The sequence below is a fragment of the Myotis daubentonii genome, chromosome 10 (assembly GCF_963259705.1).
Source record: "Myotis daubentonii chromosome 10, mMyoDau2.1, whole genome shotgun sequence".
In the NCBI taxonomy this organism is placed as follows: domain Eukaryota; kingdom Metazoa; phylum Chordata; class Mammalia; order Chiroptera; family Vespertilionidae; genus Myotis; species Myotis daubentonii.
In genome coordinates, this window is record NC_081849.1 from 2,164,044 (window position 1) to 2,190,704 (window position 26,661).

At 48.8% G+C, this 26,661-nt stretch overlaps 1 protein-coding gene across 1 annotated transcript in view; it reads right to left on the reverse strand.

The window, feature by feature from the left end:
- LOC132211298 (protein Daple-like) overlaps positions 1–26,661 on the reverse strand; it is a 75,440-nt gene that overhangs the window by 27,038 nt on the left and 21,741 nt on the right. Inside the window, 7 exon segments of the mRNA XM_059656041.1 lie at positions 2,896–3,090; positions 14,258–14,496; positions 16,201–16,290; positions 21,017–21,162; positions 22,792–22,881; positions 24,079–24,175; positions 26,392–26,535. Of these exon segments, the coding sequence (XP_059512024.1) occupies positions 2,896–3,090; positions 14,258–14,496; positions 16,201–16,290; positions 21,017–21,162; positions 22,792–22,881; positions 24,079–24,175; positions 26,392–26,535 (1,001 nt within the window).

Consider the following 26,661-nt stretch of genomic DNA (forward strand, 5'->3'; position numbering starts at 1 on the left):
GGAGCTTTCTAGGCAATGGGAGGGTGGGAGATAGTGCTCCTCCTGCACTTATTGTTGATACTTCAGAAGCCGAAGCCAATGTAAACGCTCTCAGTTTTTGTTTTAATTAAAAAGTTAGCTCCCCACCCTCCTAGGATTTTGTTCTTTGGAAATTATAAAGACCCGAAGCGACTGTTAATGGTCGAGAAGGCTGGTCTCATTCCCTGATTCCCTTCTGCCTCCATGAGATGGCAAGAGTTTCCACCAGTTTCTAAGATGAAATTTACCACTGGGAGCTGCTCTGGGCAACTCCAATCCAGGTGAGGAAAGTGAGACCTTCCTGCAATCAGTGCTCTCTGCCTGGGCCACTAGGCCTTCCTTCAGGAAAGGGCAGTCCAAGCCTCCAGAAGAGTGACTCCCCATCACGGAGGGATGGAAGCAGGAGCTGCATGCTTAGGCCCCTCGGGGAGACAGGGAAGGGGTGTTGAGGAACTGCGGGTCCCTATTCCCGCTTCAGCATAACACCTCCACTTTCACCTCCTTTGTGTGTGGGACTTGCACACAGGCCTTAGCTTGAAGGAAAAGCACTGCTGATGGAAACAGGTCTGAGAACACAGGCTGAAGGGCACCACGCACCGCCCACTCCCCGTGCTGCCTGTGGTGGGGAACTGGATCTCCAGGGACCGTTCACAGGGGCTGTCATCTGAATTCTAGCCCGTGGAGAACATAATGCTGGTGAGTCAGCGGACCTGGAACATCCTCGGGAAACCTGGGCCTTTTGCCAGACGGCCACCTCTGACTCTGGCCCAGCCCTGAGTCGTGGTCGTGTCCAGCTCCTGGAGGAGGGAGGGATGGGTGGACCCTGCCCTTAGGGAGTACGTGCCCTGCATGTCCTATATCTCCCCATTTCTCCTGCTGGGACAGCCTCACACTCAGGACTCTCTCTGACTTAACTTTAAATCATTCTTCCGCCTGCGCAATGACTGGGACTCCAAAGGACAGAAGTGTCCTGGCCTAAGGGCCATGCAGCAAAGGCAGCTGATACTTAGTATCCTGGGAGCACCTCCACCTCCAGGGCCAGCTGCACCCAAAGCAGGGCCCTGAGAGCAATCCCCTCCCAGGGGCCTGGGCTCTCCGGCGGGGGGCTGGGGGGGGTGTTGGAGGAAGGTAAAGGAAAGAACCACCACCTGAGGGAGGAGGCGGGTTCCCTAGAGAATGAGCCTGCACCAGCAGCTCCTCACCAGCAACGTCAGGAATCCATGGGCCACCAGTCACTGCTCTTCCCTGAGAAGGACTAGGATGCCCTGTGCCTCAGGCCTGCCAGCTGCTCTCTGACAGCAGCCCTGGGTCCCCTCCAAAGGGACACCAGGGTCTCCATTTTGCGGACAGTTCTAGGTCCCCCTGAGCGTGAGCACTGGGCTGCCAGGAATCGCCGTGGGCAGTGCTGGGCGTGCAGTATGGGGGGCCCTGGGGCAGGCTCCGCAGGCATCTGAACAGGCCTGGGCTCTGGCTCAGGGGGGATCCAGGCTGAGGCAGCCAGAGGGTTCGCCTGGAGGGCCGGGCCTAGAGCCACACAGCCTGCTGGCAGGCCCAGGGGAGGGGGTGCTCCCGGCTCCTGCTGGAGCCCAGGCAGGGCTTCCGCTCTGCAGAGCCTGGGAGACTGGGCCGACTGCTGAGTGGCCACAAGGAACACAGAGCGAGCCCGTCCCAGCTGCACAGGGCACAGCACCCTGACACCCAACAGTCACTGGCTGCCATTTCGGTGTCTGGCCAGGAGCACAGAGGGACTGCCTCCTGCCCTGTGCTCACTCACCTCACCTTCTCCCAGGGGTGCTCCTGATTTGTAAACCAGGGGCCAGGTCCTGAAGCTGAGCCAGGCAGCGTTGAGAGCCGGGGCCCTGTCTGTCTTTGCTGGGCTTGTCAAATTACAGTTATGCTTGTCATAGCTCCCAGGGTCCAGTGGGAGGTAAGATGATGAAAAATCATAACCCCTTCTCTTCTTGTCAGTTTCTAACACCTCCGGGGCGGTCATTTCCAGCTCTTCTGCTGTCCTCAGATGCTGTCATCTCTAGGTCATAAGCAGAATGTCTTTTTAAGTTTTAAGCTGTATTTCTCCCATCTGTTGCACATTTTAAATTTCCCAGTGCTCATCCCCAGATGCTCCTTTTCATAGCATCCTGCCCTGGTTGCACCGTGCAAAGTGGTTTACTCTGCTGTCATGATGAGCATTTTAAAGCTTTTGTCTCTGCCCAATGCCTGCTGACCCTGTTGCTCTCACATTGGTTTGTCTCTGGTGTTGCAGACGCTCCTCAGGTGTCCGGGAACCCTGACCTCTCATGGGCTCCCCCTGGAACATATGACCCGACTACCCTGCTGGGAGAGTCTCCCGCTAATCAGATGCCTTGAAGAGGACCATAATTTCCCATGTAAGGTGCGAGCACGCAAGGCTACTGGCATCTGGGAGGCATCCAACCTGTCAATCCTCCCTGAATCCCCTTGTTTTTCAGTCTAGGACACCTGCCCTCCTCGCCATGGACTGGCCTCCAGGGCAGGGACCCTGTCAAGTCTCCTCCCGGAGAATAAACCTCCAATGTTGCCTGAAGTTAGCCCAAACTCTGGTTCACCTCCGTTCAGGAGCCACTTGTTGCTACCAATTTCTGAGCAGTGGTGTGGGTCCCAGGGCTCAGGCCCAGCCGTCCAGATGGCTGAGTTACCCTCCCAAAGTCGCACAGCTGTAGGCGGAGCTGAGTTCTGAACCTGTGTCTGTGGGATGCCAAACCTGTCCACAGCGTCACCCACCTGCTGATCACCTCTCAGTCTGGGAGGCGCCTCCTGCCCCTGTGAGCCGGGGTCTTTGGGAAGGACCTCAGGCCGAGATGCTCATCCCTCTTGGTTCTGGAGCGACCCGTGACTCACCGTGGGTGCGGCCTGGGTGCCGGGAGGTGGAGGTGGAGCTGGAAGGAGCTGTAGTGATGGCTGAGGATGAACAGGGCCCGGAGCCCAGCTCTGATGGCCGGGGCTTGGTGGCTGGGTCAGCGGAGGCATCTCCTCGAGTGCGGTCAAGGCTGCCTCTGTGTGGGGCCACTCCCTTTGGTATTGGGTCCCCAGGGCCTGGGGCAGAGAAGGACAGTGAGAAATGAGGCTGCAAAATCCCATGCCAAGTTGGGGTGATCACCTGAGGCCTAAAAGCAGAGGCAGCAGGGCCAGGGAGCCCAGGGACAAAAATGGGGCTGTGTGCCTCACGGTCTGTGGTCTAAGGGGGGGCCCTGGCGGCAGCCTGAGTTGGAGGCCCCAGGATGCCGGCCCTGGCTCTAACCATGGCTCACAGTGTGAATCCCCAGCAGCCGGGAGGAAATAAAGGGTGAGCTCAGGAAGCTCAAAACAATGTTGGTAAAAGTCCAACACATTCACTACTGGCCCCCTGCCGTGTCCCTCAATCCCTGATCACTAGTGAGTAGACCTGGCCTGTGGCTGCTCAGGACCACTCCCGACCTGGGGCCAGGCCCTCAAGGTCCGGGATGTGCACCCTGCAAACGGGCTTCCCTTCTGATTTGAGAAAGAAGTTCACTGCCACCCTAATAGTCATCTGTTTAAGAAGTTTTCGTCTCTATGGTGACTGACTGCAAGAATGAGTTTTACCTTGTATGTTTTGCAATCTCTGAGTTTTCTACTGTGAACATATACTCTTGTCCAAGTTAAATAAAACCCCAATGAAAACAGCAACATTGGGAGCAAAAACAAACCTAAAAGACCTTGGACTACCTCGTAGTAGGAAAGGGGATGGCTCTCCAAATACAAATGAAAAACGAATGTGGTTGGAGTTCCTCAGAGCATCAGGACAAGGCTGTTTTGCACAGTGTCCTGCTCCAGGCAGCCAGAGGGCTATGGTCCCGGAGCCACGCCCACTGTGGGGATTCTGGGCTCTCCACTCTCCGAGGACCTGCTGCCCTTGCCCTTCAGCCACCCAGTGTCTGGACTCACGGGGAAGTTTTAAGCACCCAAGCCTTGCAATTGAAACCAAGGGGAGATTTGGATTCTGAAAGATAACCTTGATGAGAAGCAAGATTCAAGTCTGGTGGGATGAATCTGACAGGCGTCCACTGCGTGAAGTCAGAGTGAGCAGTAGCCGGGAGGCGGATGCGCCAGACAGCAGCCAGGGCAGAGAGCGCGCGTTTCCAACAGCATGCTGGGCAGGCAGGCAGGGGACCAGCACACGGCAGCCCAGGAATCAGAGGGATGCATGTGACAAAGTCAGTGCCACATCAACTGACAGGAGCAGTGTGAGAATCACCCGTTTACTTTTACGGTGACCTTGTGTTTATATGATAGTGGTTTTCCATTTACGGTACGGATAACAATCTTTTAAAATAAAGTGGAAACTGCAAGTCGATTCAAGGGGAAGTATGTAAGTATCACTCAGGTGAAATAGACTTTGCAAAATCATGGAGATGGTATGAGGATGGCTGAAGACAGAAAACAATGCAGTAGCTAAAGGCTTCTGTGGACCAGCGCTCCCAGCTGACGGTGACTTTGAGCTGATGTCCTGTTTGTCCACTGCTGCCCTCACAGTAGCATCCAAGACGTCAGAGGACCTCAGCACAGTCCTAAAACGTCGCTTTGGGCTGAACCCCGGCTGAGCAACATCGATCCGATTATTTGAGATGCTGAGTGGAGCAGTAAATTCTTCAAAACACAGAACACATCTAAAAATGGACTGCTCTGCAAAAGCCAAGATTCTGTGCTCTGACTCAGAAGGTGGAGACAAGGGCAGCAGATTTAAAGTTAGCGGCCCAAAAATGAGTCTGAAAAATCTCACTTGACAGGAGGTGCGCAGTTTCGGAAGCATAGCGACCGCTGATGAGTTCTGCGCTGCACAGGGGCATGGTCTACAGGCCTGCAGGTGCGAGAGAGGGGGCGGCACTGGGCCCGGGGCCTCACTTAGCACAGACACCCTGGCCATGGATACCCCAAACCTCCCCTAACACTGCGCTGCGCTGGAGTCAGGTCCAGAGTCTGAGACAACTGGTCTCCTTTAAAGTCAGAATCCAGGTTGGCTACTTTAAGCTTGGCTTGGAATTTGGGTCAGGAGGAGGGGTCCACTATGGGTCATCTGGCCTTTAGCTACTGTTTTTCTGTTTGTTTTTTGAATTTCAGACATGAAGGCAGGTACATTGTGAAGACACTGATGGATTTGAAATCCCCACTGTCTGAGAAATGGAGGGGCTAGTGAGAAGCAGGTTTGATGTCAGAGGAGGTCCAGAACCTCAGGCGTTTACAGAAAGCCGGCCGGGCTGATGAAGACTTGGCCTTGTCCTCACTTCCACTTCTGCAAAAGCGACTCTTTATGTGCCGAGTTGCTAAATTGTGATCCCCCGATAACCCAAGAGAGGAAGGAAAAACAAAACAAAACAGCAAATAAATGAAATGAATAACAAATGACTGCGTTAGCTAAATGTTCTTGGGAAATCAGAGTCCTGTCCTGCCCAGGAGAGTTGGAAACAATACCCACAGCACAATCAGAATCAGGACTCGATGAACCATTACGCTCTGACCCCACTTAATTAATTTAGTGGCATCCTTGTGCCCAGACTTTACCTAGCACGTGAGGAGGATTCTATATTGCTCTAGGAGCCAATGCCTTAGACTATTTTTCAATTTCAACGTGTTAAATTATTAAATAAGAATGTTTATTGGTTTAGGACCCAGTTTTTCTTAGTCCTCCACCCTAGTGACAAGATCCCTGGCAACTTGGCTCTCACACAACTAATTCCTGTTCCTTTTCGAACACCTTGGGACACTTCCTGGTGTGCTTCTGGCTGCTGCAATGGGACAGGCCACCTGAACTGCTCACTAATAGTCCTTGTGCATCTCAAACAGCCTCTTATGGAAGGATGAGTTTGAAATTCATCTTTTTCAGACCAAAATACTGTCAACGTCAAGAATTATTCCCATTTAGATCCCTATGCATCTTCTACTGCAAACCTACACTTCATGACCTTTAAATTATGGAGTCTCATCAGAGCAGACAATTGGCCTAACTTCCTGAACATGTCATGTACATGAGCGTAACTGACTTATCTGATTTCTGACTTAGGATTCAAGTTCATAGCAGGTCCACCGTTATTTCTCTCTCCACAGCACCACCTGGTGGCCACAGCTCACACCACAGGAGAAGGAACCCACTACCAGTGATGGTGAACCTTTTGGGCTCTGCCTGTCAGCATTTTGAAAAACCCTAACTTAACTCTGGTGCTGTGTCACATATAGAAATTTTTTTGATATTTGCAACCATAGTAAAACAAAGACTTATATTTTTGATATTTATTTTATATATTTAAATGCCATTTAACACAGAAAAATCAACCAAAAAAATGAGTTCGCGTGTCATGGTTTCGCCATCACTGCACTATGCAATGCTGGTGCCCCAGGCTTGGTCAGCACCTTCAGGGACCAAAGCAGCCTCAACTGCAGGCAGTGCTCACAGTGTTTAAGAGTTCAGGCTCTGTAATCTGTCAGGCACAGGTTCAGATGCCAGCACCACCCCTTATTCTCTGGGCAAGTGCTTAACCTTGTCAAGCCTCACTTTCCCAGCCCTGGAAAGGGGATAGGAATCGTACCTGCCTCACATGGCAGTTGGAACTAAAGGAGAGATGTAAAGTGTGAAACTAGCTAAAGGGTGCTGAGCCCAGAAAGAGCCCCCATTACATGGCTGCCGTTACTAATATCTACCACTGACCTGCTCATTCATGGATCCAAACAGTTGTTTCTTTATCTTTTTTTTAAAAAAAAATTTATTTTATTGCTTAAAGCCATGGTCGGCAAACCGAGGCTCTCGAGCCACATGCAGCTCCCTGCCCTTCCCCTCCAGCCCCCGAGTGTGCCTCCTCCACAAAACACCACGTGCGGGCATGCACATACAGTGCAATTGAGACTTTGTGGCCCATGCACAGAAGTCGGTTATTTTGTGAAAGAGCCGGTATTTTGTGGAAGAGCCACACCCAAGGGGCCAAAGAGCAACATGTGGCTCGTGAGCTGCGGCCCGCAGATCCGCAGTTTGCCGACCACTGGCTTAAAGTATTACAAAGAGTACTACATGTTTCCTTTTTTCCCCATTGACCTTCCCCTGGCCTACCCTACCCCCCAGTTTCTTGAGTCCATTGTTTATGCTTATATGCATGCATACAAGTCCTTCCGTTGATCCCTTACCTCCCCCACCAACCCTCCCCAGCCTTCCTGCTGTAGTTTGACAGTCTGTTCCATGCTGCTCTGCCTCTGTATCTATTTTTGTTCACCAGTTTATAATGCTCTTTATTATCCATAAATGAGTGAGATCATGTGGTATTTTTCTTTCATTGACTGGCTTATTTCACTTAGCATAATGCTCTCCAGGTCCATCCACACTGTTGCAAATGGTAAGAACTCCTCTTTTTTTTTTTTTTTACAGCAGCATAGTATTCCATTGTGCAGATGTACCACAGTTTTCTAATCCATTCATCTGCTGATGGGAATTTAGGCTGTTTCTAAATCTTAGCTATGGTAAATTGTGCTGCTATGAACACAGGGGTACATGTATCCTTTCTGGTTGGTGGTTTTGGTTTCTTGGGATATATTCCTAGAAGTGGGATCACTGGGTCAAATGGGAGTTCCCTTTTTAACGTTTTGAGGAAACTCCATACTGTTATCCACAGTGGCTGCACCAGTCTGCATTCCCACCAGCAGTGCACGAGTGTTCCTTTTTCTCCACATCCTCGCCAGCATTTGTCCTTTGTTGAACTGTTGATGATAGCCATTCTGACAGGTGTGAGATGATACCTCATTGTCGTTTGAATTTGCATCTCTCTGATGATTAGTGACTTGGAGCATGTTTTCATATGTCTCTTGGTTTCTGAATGTCCCCTTCTGAAAAGTGTCTATTCAGGTACTTTGTCCACTTTTTATTGGATTGTTTATCTTCCTTTTGTTAAGCTGTATGAGTTCCCTGTAGATGTTGGAGATTAAACCATTATCGGTGATAACATTGGCAAATACTTTCTCCCATGCAGTGGGCTTTCATGTTGTTCTATTGATAGTTTTGTGTGTGTGTGTGTGTGTGTGTGTGTGTGTGTGTGTGTGTGTTTGCTATGCAGAAGCTTTTTATTTTGATGTAGTCCCATTTGTTTATTTTCTCTTTAGTTTCTATTGCCCTAGGTGCTGTATCGGTAAAGATATTGCTACCACAAATGTCTGCTATTTTGCTGCCTATTGCTTCTTCTAAGATTTTTATGGTTTCCTATCTTAAAGTCCTTTATCCATTTTGAGTTTACTTTTGTGTATGGTGGAAGTTGGTGGTCTATTTTCATTTTTTTGCAAGTATCTGTCCAGTTTTCCTAACACCATTTATTGAAGGGATTCTCTTGTCTCCATTGTATGCTCTTGCCTCCTTTGTCAAACATTAATTGAGCATGCTGGCTTGTGTTGATTTCTGGGTTCTCTGTTCTGTTCCACTGGTCTTTATGTTTGTTCTGGTGCCAGTACCAGGCAGTTTTGAGAACAGTGGATTTGTAGTATAGCTTGCTATCTGGTATTGTGATCCCTCCTACATTGTTCTCTCTCAAGATCGCTGCAGCTATTTGGGGTCTTTTTTTATTCCAGATGAATTTTTGGAGAGTTTGTTCTAGATCTCTGAAGTGTGCCATTGGTATTTTAATGGTGATTGCATTGAATTTATAGATTGCTTTGGGTAGTAGGGGCATTTTAATGATGTTGATTCTACCAATCCATGAACATGGTATATTCTTCCATTTGTTCATATCTTCCTCTATCTCTTTTTTTCAATGTTGTGTTGTTTTCTGAGTACAGGTCTTTTATGTCCTCAGTTAAGTTTATTCCTAAGTATCTTAATTTTTTTTTTTTTGGTGAAATGGTAAATGGGATTGTTTTTTTTTTTTTCGCTTCTCTTTCTGTGAGTTCATTATTAGTGTATAAAAAGGCCATAGATTTCTGGGTGTTAACTTTATATCCTGCTACTTTATCAACTTCACTTATTAGGTCCAGTAGTTTTTTAATGGAGTCTTTGGGGTTTTTTATATATAGTAATATGTCATCTGCTAATAAGGACAGTTTTACTTCTTCTTTTCCAATTGGATGCCTTTTATTTCCTTTTCTTGTCTGATCACTATGGCTAGCACTTCCAGTACTATTTCAAACAGGAGTGGTGAGAGTGGGCATCCCTGTCTTCTTCCCATTTGTAGGGGAAATGAGTTTAGTTTTTGCCCATTGAGTTTGATGTTGGCTGCAGGTTTGTCATTTAAGGCTTTTATTATGTTGAGGTATGGTCCCTTTATTCCCACTTTGCTGAGAGCTTTTATCAAGAAAGGGTGTTGGATTTTCGCAAATGCTTTTTCTGCATTGATTGATATGATTATGTGATTTTTGTCTCTCAGTTTGTTTATGTGATGTATCACATTTATTTATTTGTGGATATTGTACCATCCTTGCATCCTCGGAATAAATCCAACTTCGTCATGGTGTATGATCTTTATAATGTAATGCTCAATTCGATTTGCTAGAATTTTGTTGAGGATTTTTGCATCTATGTTCATCAAGGATATTGGCCTGTAGTTCTCTTTTTTGTGGTGTCTTTATCAGGTTTTGGAATTAGGGTAATGCTTGCTTCATAGGAAGAGCTTGGAAGTGTGCCTTCCTCTTGAATTTTTTGAAATAGTCTGTGGAAGACAGGTTGAAGTTCTTTGAATGCTTGGTAGAACACCCCTGTAAAGCCATCTTGACCAGGGCTTTTGTTTGCTGGAAGATTTTTGCTCACTGCTTCAATTTATTCAGGAGTCATTGGCCTATTCAGGTTTTTTGATTCTTCTTGATTGAGTTTTGGGAGCTTGTATTTTTCAAAGAATATGTCTATTTCATCTAGGTAGTCCACTTTGTTGGAATAGAGTTGTTCAAAGTACTTTTTCATAATCATTTGTATTTCTGTGGGATTGGTTGTTACCTCATTTCTTTCATTTCTAATTTTATTTGGGCTCTCTCTCTTATCTTCTTGGTGAGCCCGGCTAGAGGTTCATCAATCTTGTTTATCCTTTCAAAGAACTAGCTTTTGGTTTTGTTGAACTTTATTATTGTTTTTTTGGTCTCTATGTCACTTATCTCCATGCTGATCTTTATTATTAGCTTCTTTCTGCTTACACTGGGATTTTCTTGTTGCTCTCCATCTAATTCTTTGAGTTGTAGGGTTAGATAATTTATTACCATTTTTTCTTGTTTTTTTGAGATAGGCCTGCAAAGCTATGAACGTCCCCCTCAAGACTGCTTTCACTGTGTCCTATAGATTTTGGATGTTGTGTTTTCATTGTCATTTGTTGCCATGATGCTTTTTACTTCTTCTTTGATCTCTTTGGTAACCCAATCATTACTAAAAAGCATTCTATTTAGCCTCCAGGTTTTGATTTTTTAATGTTTTTTTTTGAGTTGATTTCTACTTTTTTGCCATTGTGATCTGAGAAGATGCTTGATATGAATTCTATCTTCTTGAATTTGAAAAAAAACTTTACCTGTGCCCCAATATGTGGTCTACCTTTGAAAATGACCCATGTGCACTTGAGAAGAATGTATATTCTGTGGCTTTGGGGTATAATGTTCTGAAGATGTCAATTCCATCTGATCTAGTGAGTCATTTAGGATTGCTGATTCTTTGCTGACTTTTTGTTTAGGGGATTTGTCCAGTGGTGTTAGTGGGGTACTAAAGTCCCCTACTATGACTGTATTCCTGTCAATCTCTCCCTTGATATCCTCCAGAAGTTTTGTTATGTATTTGGGTGCTCCTCTATTGAGAGCCTCTATGATTACGAGAGTTATATCTTCTTGTTGAATTGCTCCCTTTAGTATTATGAAGTGGCCTTCCTTATCTCTTGTTATGGCCTTCACTTTGAGATCTAATTTGTCTGATATAAGTATTGCTACCCCAGCTTTTTTTTTTTCATTTCCATTCGTCTGAAAAAACCTTTTCCAACCTTTCACCATCAGTCTGTGTGAGTTCTTTGTTCTAAGATGAGTTTCCTGTAGACAGGAGATATATGGGTCATGTTTTCTTATCCACTCAGCTACTCTATGTCTTTTGATTGGGGCATTTGATCCATTTACATTTAAAGGTACTTGTTTGTCACCATTTTTATTCTTTATGCCTGTGTTCCTTCTTCCCTTCCTATTTCTTCTTTTTATAGCACACCCTTTAGCATTTCTTGCATTGTTGGTTTGGGGGTAATAAACACCCTTAGTCCTTTTTTTGTCTGTAAAGATCCTGATTTCACCCTCAATTTTAATTGATAGCCTTGCTGGATACAGTATTCTTGGATTCAGACCCTTTCTTTGCATGACTTTGTATATTTCATTCCATTCCCTTCTGGCCGATGTGTTTCTGTTGGGAAATTAGTCAATAGTCTGATGGCAGATCCTTTGTAGGTAACTTTCTGTCTCTCTCTGGCAGCCTTTAAGATTCTTACTTTGTAGTTGGTGTTTGCCAATTTAATTATAATGTGTCTTGTTATCAATCTTTTGGGGTTCATCTTGTTTGGGACTGTGTGAGCTTTTTCTTACTGATATCAGGGAAGTTTTCTGTCATTATTTCTTCAAACAGATTTTCTATTCCTTGTTCAGTTTCCTCTTCTCCTGGCACCCCTATTACGCGAATGTTGTTTCTTTTTGTGTTGTCCCAAAGTTCCCTTAGGCTCTCATCCTGTTTTTTAAGTTTCTTGTATAGATGCTGCTCTGCTTGGGTATTTTTCCTATCTTGTCTTCTAGCACACTGATGTGGTCCTCCGCTTCTTCTAGTGTACTGTTGATGCTTTCTATTGAGTTCTTTATTGCAGCGATGTCATTTTTTCATTTCTTCTTGCTTCTTCTTCATTTCTTCTTGGTTCCTACACATATTGTTGAATGTGTCTTCCATCCTTTTAAGTGACCTTATGACCACTTCTCTGAATTCTTTCTCTGTCATACTGCTTGCCTTCATTTCATTTCCTTCCTTTTCTGGTTAGTCCGCCTTTCTTTTGTATGCGGGCTGTTTCTTTGTCTCCCCATGATCTCTCCTCTCAGTGCTTCTGGTTATGTAGCTCTCTGTCTCCTGCACTGACTTTCTTCAGGCAATGCCAGCTGTGTTTACTTTGCCAGTTCCAGGTGAGTGCTCTTTGATTCAGCTGTTCCTTCTGCTCTGTGACAAGGCACAGGGCTTGTCCGTGAGTTCGCACATTTGTCTCCCTCAGAGAAAACCTGCCAGGTGCCCGTGGTCGGGGAGGTTGGAGTTCTGGCATTCCTAGATTCGCAGCTGAGATAACTGGTCCCTGGAAGTCTTGGTTTTAAAGTCCCAGGAAGCATCCGAGATCTCCCCAGTTGAAGGTAAGACTGGGGTTCTGATCACAGTCCGTCTCTAATCACAGCCATCTCCCCTACAAGATGGCTTGGTCTCTACAGCAGAGCTGGCCACTCCAGAAGAGATTTCAGCTGCTGTAGAGTCTGCCCAATCATGGGCGGCCAGTCCGCCAGTCCCAACAGTCCCTTGGAGTATAGCTGTCCCTCACTCACAAATACTGATACTCCATGCACTCTCCTTTCGTTCTCTCACTCTCACACTATCTAGAAGCCTGCAGTCCTGTCAACAGCCATCTTACTTCTCCTATTTTTTTGTTTTGTTAATCCTCACCTGAGGATATTTTTTTCAGAGAGTGGAAGGGAGGCACAGAGTCGGAGAGAAAAACATCTTTGTGAGAGAGACACATTGATTGGGTGCCACCCACACACCTTGACCGGGCCAGGCATTGAGCTTGAAACCCAGGTACTTGCCCTTGAACAGAATCGAACCCTGGACTCTGTGATATGAGAGATGATGCTCTAACCACTGAGAAAAACCAGCCTGGGCAGTCAAGCATCTTTTCTCTGAAAGGGTTGCTAAGTCAATTCGGCTGATTATCATTAATTAACTCAACTTAGACAATAACACAAGGGGAGGTGTGAGTGTGAAAAAAATTATGTATCCTGTATGAAAACCAGAGGCAACAGATACCTCTAGATAAATGTTAATAAGTTTGTTATCATTTCCCTGCATGTGAGGATTTTACCTAATTCACCTCCTGTAAAGACTTGGAATGCAAGCATTAGTCCCCAAACACTAGTATGGATGCATGTACACATTGTGTTTTTTGAGTTTCGAGGGACACACCAGGTCCCGAAGTGGTGAATGTCACCCAGAAAGGCGTGTGCACAGGTCACACTCAAGAGGCGGCTTGTCAGGGGCCCTGGTGCTGTCACAGCTGCCCCTGAAAGGGCATGAGTCTCAGGCCTGGGTTGGTCTTCAGGAAGTCCTGGTGTCCTTCATAAAATTTAAATGCTCAGGGTGCACGTTTGGCAGGTTTATAGGTAAGTCATGTAGAACATGATATTTAAAAGTAAATTGAAAACTAAGCCATGTTTAAGGCAAGTAAGATGCACTTTCCCCCTCTCCCAAACCTTAACATCTCTGAAATCAGGATGCAGCTTCGAGCCTGTCTCACAGTCACTGTCGACCAGGTGGCAACTGTGACAAAATCGTCACTGCCACAACCCATTTATCTTCTTCTTATGTGAGCACCCTTGTCTGACAGCCTCTTAGATTCGATGAAATACATACAGCACATGCAAGTAGGAATCCACTTCAAAAGCTCTGGAAATTCCACATGACAACCCTGAATGATGAGGTGCAGTGCACACCGTGGTGGCAGGACTCAAGGACAGATCAAGTCAGAGAAGAAAACTGGACCCGCTTGTCACAGTGACAGGAAGATCAGAGCCACAGGAGGCCTCGCTGAAGACCTTGCAGCTGTCCATCACGTGTTAAATGCACCGGGGATCTCCCTACAGAAGTGGCCTGGAGGAAACATCCGCTGTGGAGCTATCTCTGCAGGAACTGTGTGGAGATCAGTTCTGGATATTCGAGTCCCTACCACAGTGTCCATGATTTGTGAGGCTCCTCATGCTGAAGGACCTGAATTGTTCTGGGAGAACATGCAGCCACACTGACAGGGGTTTATATTTCCTACTTGGGTGTTCACATACCAAAGGAGACAGATGTGGTGTGTGTAGCATGCCCCCTTCAGGCTCCTACACACACACACACACACACACACACACACACACACACACACATGCACGCATGTACACACCTAGCACGCAGTCTCCTTGGTTCTCCCATCCCTGAGGGAGACCTGAGATCCTCCCCCCTTCACTTCCCGCCTGCAGCCAGGTAAGCCCTTCCTACCTTTTCCCCTGGGCCCCCTGCAGGTGTCTTGCTCTTCTGTCACCTTTGAGCAGCATGGGGTGGCCTCGAGGGGTTCCAGCTGCGATTGAAGAGGCTGAGAAGTACTGGGCGAGGCCTGGTCTGAGGACCCCAGCGGCCAGGGAGGCCTCTGTGGGGTTGACTTTGGTCGTTCTCTGGATCCCCCTTTCTTTAGTTTGATGAGTTTGACTAAGACTTTGGCTCCAATCCAGTGCTTTTTCCTGTAAGAAGTAGGTTTTTAGGACACAACCAAGCCTCACTGCCCCTCTAGCAGGTGTCTGGGTGCCCTACTCGAGCTGGGATTTCCATCACCAGCCTGAGAAGGTGGCGCTTAATCTGGTTCAGAATGAGGGTGCTCGTTTCCATCACCATGCTCATCCCCCCTGGGCTCAGGAGGTGGCACACAATGTGCAGTTAATCTGCACAGACCCAGGGGTGGTGGAGGCCTTCAAATGGCAGGAACCCACACTAGCCCCTCGGGAAAACAGAACTTCACACCCAGCTCTCAGCTCTTGATTACTGTGCCAAGTGCAGGAAGTGGTGCCGTGCTGACCTAATCATGCTGGTTGGCAAAATTCCACCAAAACGCCATTTTCAGAAAGAGTCAGGGACCTCCTCATTTTCTGCTAGGTGTAATAATACATGAAATTGGCTGGCATTCTCTGCCCATTCTCGTCATTGAGGAATCTGGGTGAGGGGAAGAGGGTAGGAGAGTGGGCCGTTTGAATTAAAAACAGTGAGCCCTGGGTGGTGTTGCCTGGTGGTTGAGCGTCGGCCTGAGCACTGATGGGTGGTGGGTTTGATCCCCCAACAAGGGCACATACCTGGGTTGCAGGTTTGATCCCCGGCCCCGGTCAAGGTGTATGAAGATGGACACCAATTGATGTGTCTCTCTCACATAGATGTCTCTCTCTCTCTCCTTCTCTCTCTCTATCTCTCTCTCTCTCTCTCTCCCTCCCTCCCTCCTACCCTGTCTCCCTCTCTCATTTCCCCTTTCCCTTCCTCCCACCCCTACTCTCTCTAAATCTCAATGGGAAATATATCCTCGGGTGAGGATAGGAAAAATAACTAAATAAATGAAAATAGTGAATGTAAAAGGTAATTCACTGCAGCTAACAGGAAATGAAGCATTCTAATGTAACAAGGACCACAGCTGGGTTCTGGTCCTGGCTCTGCCATGAAACAGCACTGTGCTTACACAAGCCACTCAATTTCCTCATCGGTGCCTCAATTTCCCTGTCGACAGAAGGGTCAGGCGGAGGTTCTGAAATTTTGTGATTTCTACAGAGAGGCCATGCGGGACTCATGGTGATTTGACCTCAAGCCTGGGCTGGGACAGGACAATGGGAAGGCCCTGCTTCTGGGCTCAGGCCCGGGCCCAGGGGGAAGCCCTGCTGGATGGAGGCTGGCAGTCTTGGGGGTCAAATCGGCCCACCACCGGGCTGCTGCTCTCCGGGGAAGGGAATGTGTTTGTGAACCTGCCCTGGGGGGGTCCAGTGAACCCAGAGGAATGGAGGGCAGAACAAAAGGTTCCTGTGCTTGAAGACAGGGGTGCTGGTCCAGGTATCCGCCCCAAGCTTCCTTCCCAAAACAGAAGCATGATTTTCTAGGTCCGGCAATCTTGAGACAAAAGCTGATATGCCTGCTTTAGTGGCTCTAAAAGCACAGACTCTGCCCTTAAACAGGCTCCTGGCCAGCAGCATTCACCATCCCTCATAGGATAACCCTGAGAACTGAGGGCGGGACTGAAAGAAACTCTAAATTCTTTCCATGCTGGGATGGACCTGCACACAGGGACCTGCCATACAGCGGAAGGTACGGGCCCAACAAACTGGCCGCTGCTCTAGGTGCTACAGCTTCCCCCACTCGTGAAAAAGCAAGCTTTCTGTCCTGGGTGTAAGCTACTGACGCTTAAATCAACTCACTTCTTTGGCGCTGGATCATGGAACTTGTGCTGAGCCATGCTTTTTTCTTCCAGTTTTTCATTTTGTCTCTGTAAGGCATTGAATTTGTCTCTAACAGAGGAGAGAGAAAAACAGTCTGTTTTTTAAAATAAAACACATAAATTGACGCATCACCCTGCCTGGGACCTGGCCCAGAAGGAGCCAGTGTGTTTCTGGGACTCAGACATCACGGTGCTCATGACCACCATGACCCCTGAGTTGGGAATACGGGGATGGAAGCATGTGACGTGGGTCCAGGAGCCTAACACGTCGAGGAGACAGCTGAACACCTAGGGTCAGGCTGGACATCACCTCAGGAGAGAGACCCCGAACCATCTGACACTCAAGCTAGGAAACCCCGAGGGTTCCTGCCATGTCAGCTCAGGACGTTGGGCACTCGGGTCAGACCCAGGGCTAGGCTAGCTCCTGCGGGTGCAGCCCAACGATACCTTTAGTGTGGAGAGGCGTCTGCCCTCGGTGACTTAGACGCACATCAGATTAAAAAGGTCAGTTTAGCAAAGTCAGACCTCCGACCTGGGCCCACTCCAATGTTGGGCTTCTGCTAACACTTCTAGTGAAGCAAACTCAAAGCCTTTTGGGAGCCAGACAGAGAAGATCAGGAGCAAAGCGGCCTGGGAGGACCTGAGGGTGGAGTGGGGGCTATGGCGAGGCTGAGCGCTTGGTGCCACCTGGGACCTAACGCGGGGCCTGCAAACGAAGCGCCGCTCTCCATGTGGTGGAGCTTCTGACTGCTTTTCCCGAAGGATCCAGAAGCCCCAGCTCTGAAGCACAATCTCTTAATTCCTAAACGTGGGAAGTCAGTTCACATTTTTAAAAACACAGAAAGGACCAGAGAGACACCTCTTAAACCTTGGGCTGCCAGAGGGCACCCCTGCTCCTGGGAGAGGGAGCCTGGCCTTCCTGAAGCAGAGGGCATGGCATGCTTTCCTGTTGTCTGTCTAGGACAGTGATGGCGAACCTATGACACGCGTGTCAGAGGTGACACGCGAACTCATTTTTTGGTTGATTTTTCTTTGTTAAATGGCATTCAAATATATGAAATAAATATCAAGAATATAAGTCTTTGTTTTACTATGGTTGTAAATATCAAAAAATTTCTACATGTGGGAGAACCAAGATGGCGGCATAGGTTAATGCCGGAGTTTGCTGCTTTGAACAACTACTTCAAAAGTGAAACTAAAAGACGGAACCGACATCACCCAGAACCACAGGAACGCTGGCTGAGTGGAAGTCCTACAACTAGGAGGAAAGAGAAACGCATACGGACACTCAGAGGAGGCGCAGTGCTGAAGTCAAATTCTGAGGTGCGGAGTGCGTGGAGCCCGCTGGTGGTGGAGGGCGCGGTTGTTGTTTTCAATCGGGAGGGAGTCGCAGACTCTGAGCTCCAGATACAGGCGAGTCTTTAGGGACCCAGACTCAAACGGGAGAAGCGGGACTGTCTGGCTTCAGTCAGAGCGAGTGCAGCTTTCTCTCCCAGCTTTGCAGCAGGTGCTGGGACTCAGAGAGGCAGAGCCCCTGGGGACAGGACTGAGAGCCCCCATAATTGCTCTCTCCGGCCCACCCTGTTGATCCTGTGCGACCCGCCCTGCCCAAGCCCTGCACAGAGGCATTTGCCGGATAGCCTCAGGCAAAGGCTAGATTAGCACCTCCCTAGAGGACAGAAGTTCTCTCACTGCTGACACAGCTGATTCTCATAGCCACTTGGCCTGGAGGTCAAACTCTCCCTGGTATTAGCTACAACAATCAAGGTTTAACTATAAGACTGCGAACAAAGACCACTAGGGGGTGCACCAAGGAAGCATAACAAAATGCGGAGACAAAGAAACAGGACAAAATTGTCAATGGAAGAAATAGAGTTCAGAACCACACTTTTAAGGTCTCTCAAGAACTGTTTAGAAGCCGCCGATAAACTTAATGAGATCTACAAGAAAACTAAGGAGACCCTCGATGTTATATTGGGGAATCAACTAGAAATTAAGCATACACGGACTGAAATAACGAATATTATACAGACTCCCGACAGCAGACCAGAGGAGCGCAAGAATCAAGTCAATGATTTGAAATGAGAGGAAGCAAAAAACACCCAACCGGAAAAGCAAAATGAAAAAAGAATCCAAAAATGCGAGGATAGTGTAAGGAGCCTCTGGGACAGCTTCAAGCGTACCAACATCAGAATTATAGGGGTTCCAGAAGATTAGAGAGAGCAAGATATTGAAAACCTATTTGAAGAAATAATGACAGAAAACTTCCCCTACCTGGTGAAAGAAATAGACTTACAGGTCCAAGAAGCGCGGAGAACCCCAAACAAAAGGAATCCAAAGAGACCACACCAAGACACATCATAATTAAAATGCCAAGAGCAAAAGATAAAGAGAGAATCTTAAAAACAGCAAGAGAAAGAAACTCAGTTACCTACAAGGGAATACCCATACGACTGTCAGCTGATTTCTCAACAGAAACTTTGCAGGCCAGAAGGGAGTGGCAAGAAATATTCAAAGTGATGAATACCAAGAACCTACAACCAAGATTACTTTATCCAGCAAAGCTATCATTCAGAATTGAAGGTCAGATAAAGAGCTTCACAGATAAGGAAAAGCTAAAGGAGTTCATCAGCACCAAACCAGGATTATATGAAATGCTGAAAGGTATCCTTTAAGAAGAGGAAGAGGAAGAAAAAGGTAAAGATACAAATTATGAACAACAAATATGCATCTATCAACAAGTGAATCTAAGAATCAAGTGAATAAATAATCTGATGAACAGAATGAACTGGTGATTATAATAGAATCAGGGACATAGAAAGGGAATGGACTGACTATCCTTGGGGGGGAAAGTGGTGTGGGAGATGCGGGAAGAGACTGGACAAAAATCGTGCACCTATGGATGAGGACAGTGGGTGGGGAGTGAGGGCGGAGGGTGGGGCAGGAACTGGGAGGAGGGGAGTTATGGGGGGGAAAAAGAGGAACAAATGTAATAATCTGAACAATAAAGATTTAATTAAAAAAAATTTCTACATGTGACACAGCACCAGAGTAAAGTTAGGGTTTTTCAAAATGCTGACACGCCGAGCTCTAAAGGTACGCCATCACTGGTCCAGGAGCCATGCACGCAGTGCTCGCTATACAGCGCCCCCCACTGGGCCGCCGGCGCCTGTCCAGTTCCTGCCTCTCCTCACCCATGTGGCCTTGACATCTCAGACCCCAGCTTTCCCTGCTTGAAAATGAGTCCTCGGCATCCAGGCAGCTGCTCAGGCTCCTTCAGTCAAGAAGGTGCCCAGGCCCCCTAATCCAAGGGCTTTCCCGCGAGTTCACCGCAAAGTGAGCACCCGCGAGAAGTGATCGCTTGCAAACCACTGGGTCCCTGGCCACAGACCTGCTCTGCTCCCAGCGCCCTCATTTCGGACTCTGCTCTTCTAGTCTGTGTTATTGTGTTCCCACAGCTGTCCCTTAGCCCCACAAACTCATGGCCCAGCTATCTCAGGGCTGGGGAAGACTCCCCTTGGAGCAGGCTCAGGAAGCCTGCCCACTCTCTGACCTCCTACAGACACTTTCTAATGCAAAACCGTCATCAGATCATCCCCCAGGATACCAGGTCCCTACTCTTCTAGTTTGCACCTGCCCAAGCTCTGCTGGTAATTTTTAGCTGCTGCGTTATAGAGAGCCCACTTCAGGGTACAAACTCTCACTTCTACCCCAAAAGTACAGTGAGGTTTTCCATGTCAACCATCCTTGGTAGGTGTTGAGCCCCCTGTAGATGAGCAGACGAATCCGGGAGAACAGTGAGCAGAATCGTCACCCCGGGGAGCTGGGACAGTGCCCCAGTGGTCACTGTGGCCATGTCCCTCTGTCCCACACTGGCCAGCCATTCCCGATCACAAGGAAGGACAGTCCCAGCAGCACAGCCCCGAGGGGTGAAGACCACCCTGGACCCACAAGATGCATCTCAGATGACTTGACTTCCAAACCACAAGGTTTCCAGCACCAAGGCTCTTCCTCCTGCCCTCATTTCTGGCAGCTTCCTAGGCCCTGTACACCAGCATCCCTTAATCACCCAATTCCCAGTGAATCCGACTCATTAGCCAGGCATGGAAGCCTTCCACAGCTGAGCACTGCCTCCCCCAGCCTTCCTTCTTGCCCCACCTTCTTGCCCCTATCCCCCCCACACACACACTGGCCAGCCTTCTTCCCATCCATGTCAGCAGCAGAACCCCAACTCCTACCACTATGCTTCCTTCTACCTCCATGGTGCTCCTCAACGTCTGTGTGCACATAGCTCTGCTCACATCCCATCACTCCTACTGGTTCATGGAGACCAGGTAACTGGTTCTGTGCACTTTGCAGGGCCAGGCCTGTTGTCAAACACAATGTCCGCAGAGGGAGGACAGCCACTGCGCACCAACAACCCACTCTGCAGCCCATTAAGGGAAAAACCGACGCAGAAAGGACTCAGCCTGTGATCTGAAGTCCTTCCCTAGGAGCCTCTCTTCATCACTGTTGTATTTTTCAACGTGAACTTGATCCCAAAAGAAGATTAAGAAGTGTCTGGCATGGGGCAGTGTCTCTGAAAAGCCAACAAAGCCAACCACCCCTATGTGCAGAAATCTAGAACCATTCCCGGGAAAACGAGAGAAGGATGTGCTGGTAGGATGGTCCGTCCCCTTGCCTGGGACACCAATGCACCCAGGGGTTCTCTGCTGCCCAGAATGGTGCGGTCTAGTCGTGGAGCTGGAAGCCACGGCCCCTCTGTTGACGGGCGTCCGTCAGCCCACACCCCTCACACGTACTGCTGCTGCTCCTCCTGGTGCTGGTCCTTGTCCTCCACGTCCTCCTGGAGAAGCCTCTGGTTCTGCTCTTTCAGCCTTTGGATTTGGCTCTGCAGGTGACGGTTTTCTCCCTCCAAGTTGCCCTTGAGGCGGGAGACCAGCTAAAACACAGATGGACAATGTCTCAAACACCACACGCTCCCGTGATTCCACTGCTGGGAATCGACATCCAAAAGGAGAAAAAGGCCACGTGCACAAAGATAGTCATTTTGGTATGATCTACGTCAGCTGGCATGACCAATACGGCCAATGCCATGGGGATGGCCAAGCCTTCTGCCGCTGCACCGTCCAATCAGGCAGCCACTGGCCACGTGTGACTGCTGAGCACTGAAAACGCAGCCAGTCTGAGCTGAGCCATAAGTGCAAAATATATAATAGGTTCTGAGGACTTAATAACAATTAAAAATAATGTAAAGTATCTCATTAATAAGCTGCCCGGTGTGTGTGTTTCTCAGTAGGTTGAGTGTCCCATTCACTAAGAAATCACCAGTGTAATTTCTGATTTGTGGTGAGCCGGCACGGCCATGGCATACTCAGCCCCAGGCTGCCTTATGTGCCAGGCCAGCTCAGCCTGGTTCAGTGACCCTGAGAGGGGTCAGTGAAGGATTAAGAAAAGACAGCAAGAGAATGAAAGCTGGGTCTCAGTGGGATGCTGCTCCTCTGACATAGAGACAGCGCCAGCGTCCACAAGCCGTGTCTTTATTTTATAGCAGATGCCACGAGGCAAAGGAAGGGCGTGATCAAGATGTTGACAACATTCTCGTGGGTTTCAGTCCTACTCAACTACATGCACATGAACTCTATCACTCAGGCATGTGGGGCCACGTGTTCGGACCACAGGTTCAAGCTTACCACTGTAGCTGTTGGCTATAATTGTGCTGGGAAGGCTCTGCCCTCCAAGCTGGGCCTTGCACGTCGCAATGAGAGGACTGTGCCCTTTCATCAGTCCAAGGCTTGAACCTGTCCAAACACTGTAGCTGCGCCCCACACTGATCAAGGCACATGCCTGGGTTACTGGCTCCACTCCCCAGTAGAGGGCATGCAGGAGGCAGCTGATGGATGTTTCTCTCAAAAAATCAATAAAAAATCATATTATTTTAAAAAATCTCATTAATAAGCTTTTGGGGTTACATGTGATATTTTAGATATAAGGGTTAAATAAAACAGACCCCTACATTAATCCCACCTGATTCCTCTTACTTTTTGAATATGGCTACTAGAAAGTTGTCTGTACACAAACAGGCATGAAGCTGGACCTGAATTTTGGGCTGAGGCTGGCCAGCTCCTGCTCTAGAATATCATCGCGGTTGGTGTAGCAGGAAAGTCCCAAGCTTTGGCTTCAGACAAACGGGGTTCCAACTCGCTACTTCAGAGGGACAAGGATGGGAACCCCAGCTCACAAGATCATTGTGAGAATTAAATGAGATGACATAGAGAGCAGAGTGCTCAGTCGAGAGGATGGAGATGAAACGGTACTTGGATGCTTCCATGCACCTCCCCGACAAAAAGCAAAGATCAGGTGAAAGGTGTTCTGTAGCACACCCCTGCCAGTCATGGTGTTCGTCCCAGTCAACTGCCTCTGGCTTCCTCTCTGCCTCTGAGTGACATTCACACACACCCTTTGAGCAGAGATGCCAATGAGGACCCATTCCCACCTGGCTGAGCCCACGGCGTCAGCCCAGGGAACAGGCCCACCCAGGGTCCTGAGGCCCTCCAGCCCCAGGCCTCACCTGGCAGCGGTTGTCCAGCTCGGTCAGCGAGATGTCCGTGCTCTGGAGCTCCTCCCTCAGCCAGTTGCACTGGTTCTGCCAGCAGTTCACCTGCAGCTGCGTGTCGTTCAGGGAGGTTCGCAGCTTCTTGTTGTCTGTGAGCAGCTCGTCCTGCTCCCCCTTCAGCTCCTCATACCGGCCCTGCCAGCTGTTCACTTCCTGCTGCGTGTCATTCAGGGACAGTTGCAGCTCCTTGTTGTCTGTGAGCAGCTCCTTGGTGAGGGCATACAGCACCTTGGTGAGGGTGTACAGCTCCTTGTTGAAGGCGTACAGCTCCTCTTGCTCTGCCTTCAGCCCCTCATACTGGGCCTGCCAGTGGTTCACCTCCAGCTGCGTGTTGTCCAGGGAGGTTTGCAGCTTCTTGCTGTGAGTCTGCAGCTCCTCCTGCTGCCCCTTCAGCTCCTCGTACCGGGCCTGCCAGCTGTTCACTTCCCGCTGCGTGTCATTCAGGGACAGTTGCAGCTCCTTGTTGTCTGTGAGCAGCTCCTTGTATTCTGTGAGCAGCTCATTGGCGTCGGCCTGCAGCTCCTTGTTGAGAGCATACAGCTCCTCTAGCTCCACCTTCAGCCCCTCACACTGGGCCTGCCAGTGGTTCACCTCCAGCTCCCTTTCATGAAGGGAGGTTTGCAGCTCACTGGCGTGGGTCTGCAGCTCCTTGGTGAGTGTGTGCATCTCCTCTTGCTCCCCCTTCAGCCCATCATACCGGGCCTGCCAGTGGTTTACCTCCAGCTCCCCTTCATGAAGGGAGGTTTGCAGCTCACTGGCGTGGGTCTGCAGCTCCTTGGTGAGTGTGTGCATATCCTCTTGCTCCCCCTTCAGCCCATCGTACCGGGCCTGCCAGTGGTTCACCTCCAGCTCCCCTTCATGAAGGGAGGTTTGCAGCTCCTTGTTGTCTGTGAGCAGCTCCTTGTATTCTGTGAGCAGCTCATTGGCGTCGGCCTGCAGCTCCTTGTTGAGAGCATACAGCTCCTCTAGCTCCGCCTTCAGCCCCTCACACTGGGCCTGCCAGTGGTTCACCTCCAGCTCCCTTTCATGAAGGGAGGTTTGCAGCTCACTGGCGTGGGTCTGCAGCTCCTTGGTGAGTGTGTGCATCTCCTCTTGCTCCCCCTTCAGCCCATTGTACCAGGCCTGCCAGTGGTTTACCTCCAGCTGCCTTTCATGAAGGGAGGTTTGCAGCTCCTTGTTGTCTGTGAGCAGCTCTTCCTGCTCCTTCCTCAGGCAGTTGCACTGGGCCTGCCAGCAGTTCACCTGCAGCTGGGTGTTGTTCAGGGAGGTCTGCAGCTTCTTAGTGTGGGTCTGCAGCTCCTCCTGCTCCCCTTTCAGCTGCTGGTGCAGGGAATTGGCCCTAGGGGTAGAGAGACACAAGGCCAAGGGCTGAGGCGCACTCCCAGGCACTGTCCCAGTTGTGCAACCTTAATCAAAACTGCAACCTCTCTGGGCCTCAGTTGTTTTCATGTGTTAATGAAGGGTTGAACAAAATCAGCGGTTTTCAAACTCTGTTCATTGGGGTTCGAGGAGGCTACCCCAGGTGCCCCACTGCCAGCTGGGGTAGAACGACAGGCAGGCTCGGACACCACGGCAACAGAGCATCCCTGTTAAAGTCCTTTCTATCTGAGGCTTTGGCACATCTGCCTACTTGGAAAAAGGGTTCTTTGATTCAAACATTTAAACACTGAATCAGAACATTACTGCTCTAAGACTCTATGTCTATGTCCTGCTCTTCTCCCCAATTCCAAGCCCCTTTCTAATTTCAACTACTGAGATAAATAAAATAGAAGATTCTGGAGTGTTACCTATATCCACTTAAATCATCATCATCATCATCATCATCATCATCATCATTACCTGGGATTCCTTGGGGTAGATTATACTAAAAAAGATCATATGACCAGAGGCTCATGGACTCAATGTGAACACAGGTGTGTGAAGTTTGGCCCACACAACTTTTTAATTTTTTTCTAACATTTACTTATTTTATTCTATTTTATTTCATTTTAAAGTGTGTATGATTTTATTAATTGATGTCTCTCCAATAAAGACAACTAAAAAAAATAAAATAACATAAAGAAGAAACAGAACAAGATAAAAAGATTCGCCATTGTGGTCCTGTGAATACTCGCGGGTTAGGTTTAAGGGTCCCTGGCCTCAAATATGTCTCCAGGTCCTCCCATTCCTCTGTCCTGCCCAAAAAAAGCAGATTTAATAAAAAACACAAACAAAACAAAAAAATAATTACTGTATCAGCATTCCAAACTTTTAAGGTACCCATCAACATTCAGATATCTTTTAAGGTACCCATCAACATTCAGATATCTTCTTCTCAGGGAAAAAAAACTACAAAAAAACAAACAAACGAACAAAAAAAAAACAACAACAAACATACAGAAGGAAGACCTGGCAGCCCCGCCTGCCTCCCAGCTGACAGCCTCTATAGCTGGGCTGTATTCTCCACCAGGGCCTGGTCTATTGCTGACTCTCCTTCCCCACCTGCTGGACCTGCCCGGCCACTGCAGGCAGCTGAGTTTACTCAGGGCTGTAGGAAGGAAGGGTTCATATGGTCACGCCTCTGGGTTGAGGCAAGACTTGGATTCGAATCCTGCCTGTGTCACTAACTAGGAGCATTGACCTTGAACAAGTTGTTTAATCTCCCTGAGCCTGTTTCCTCCTCTGTTGCTGTGGATTTCTTAAAGGATAACAATAGCTCAGTCAATTCTTGTGATTCACAGTATAATGTTCTGCCCAACCACGTGAACCCTGAATTAGTGAGTACTGAAACTATTCCCACCGGTTCCTGGGAATCTCTGGTCACATTTTGTCAGCTCATCAAGACATAAAGACGCCTCGTGTAATACACTCAGAGCCAACAGCACCATACCTGGGCCCGAATGACCCTTGTGTGCCACTCGAATATTCCCCGTGAGGCCCAGCGCAGCCTTGCACTTGGGAACACTAGACAGCACTTCAACACTCCATTTGGGGGCCATTTCAAACAGCAAAATCGCCTCCAAAGCACACAAAATAGAACACCATGGCACTCAGTGGCCCATGAAGAGGACGCTGGTAGGTGAGAGCTGAAACAAGTCTGGGGTCAAAGGCCTTGTTCAACCTCAGCTGCAAATGTGCACATCAGGCAACTCCAGTATCTCCCACTCTGGGCACGTCCATGACAGGCCACGGGCACTATTTGGGGGTCACCAGTACATTTCAGCCAGGAGGTGAATTCACAAATGGGAATGCGTGAATGCTGAGGACCACGCCCCCTCCCTCATGGGATCGCTGGTGTGAGAGGATGCAGGTACCCCTGCCGGACAGTCATCAGCATCATAACTGTGGGAGGGGAGACTGTCCAAACCGAGACAATGCCCCATCCCAGCTGCTGAGTCCTTCCTTCCAGCCACCAGCTGGAGGCCCCTTTACCTTGTTCCCACCAGGGGCTTCCAGGGCAGGGTTGGTAAAAATGCACCATCACCAGGGGTCTCACTGAGCTCAGCTCAGCGGGTGCTGAGTGAGTGGGTCTGAATGACATCCCGGCAGAGGCACTGCAGGGGGCCTGGTGGTTACCTGTCCAGCTCTCGCTGCAGCCTCTGGTTCTCCTCGGCGGCCATGGTGCTCGTCCTCTGCTCCTGCTGCAGAGCCTCCCGCTCGGTGGTCAAGAGCGTCCCCAGCTGCTCCAGCGCCACCTTATGTTGGAGCTGGTCCTTGTATCTGTTGAAGGGAAACACACCCGCTAGGAATGGAAACCCAGGGAGACCTCAAAGCCTGGGTGAGCGGCTTCTCTCTGCAGAGCTGAGGGAGAGGGGGATCCGCGTGGGACAGGGCTGGACAGAGAGA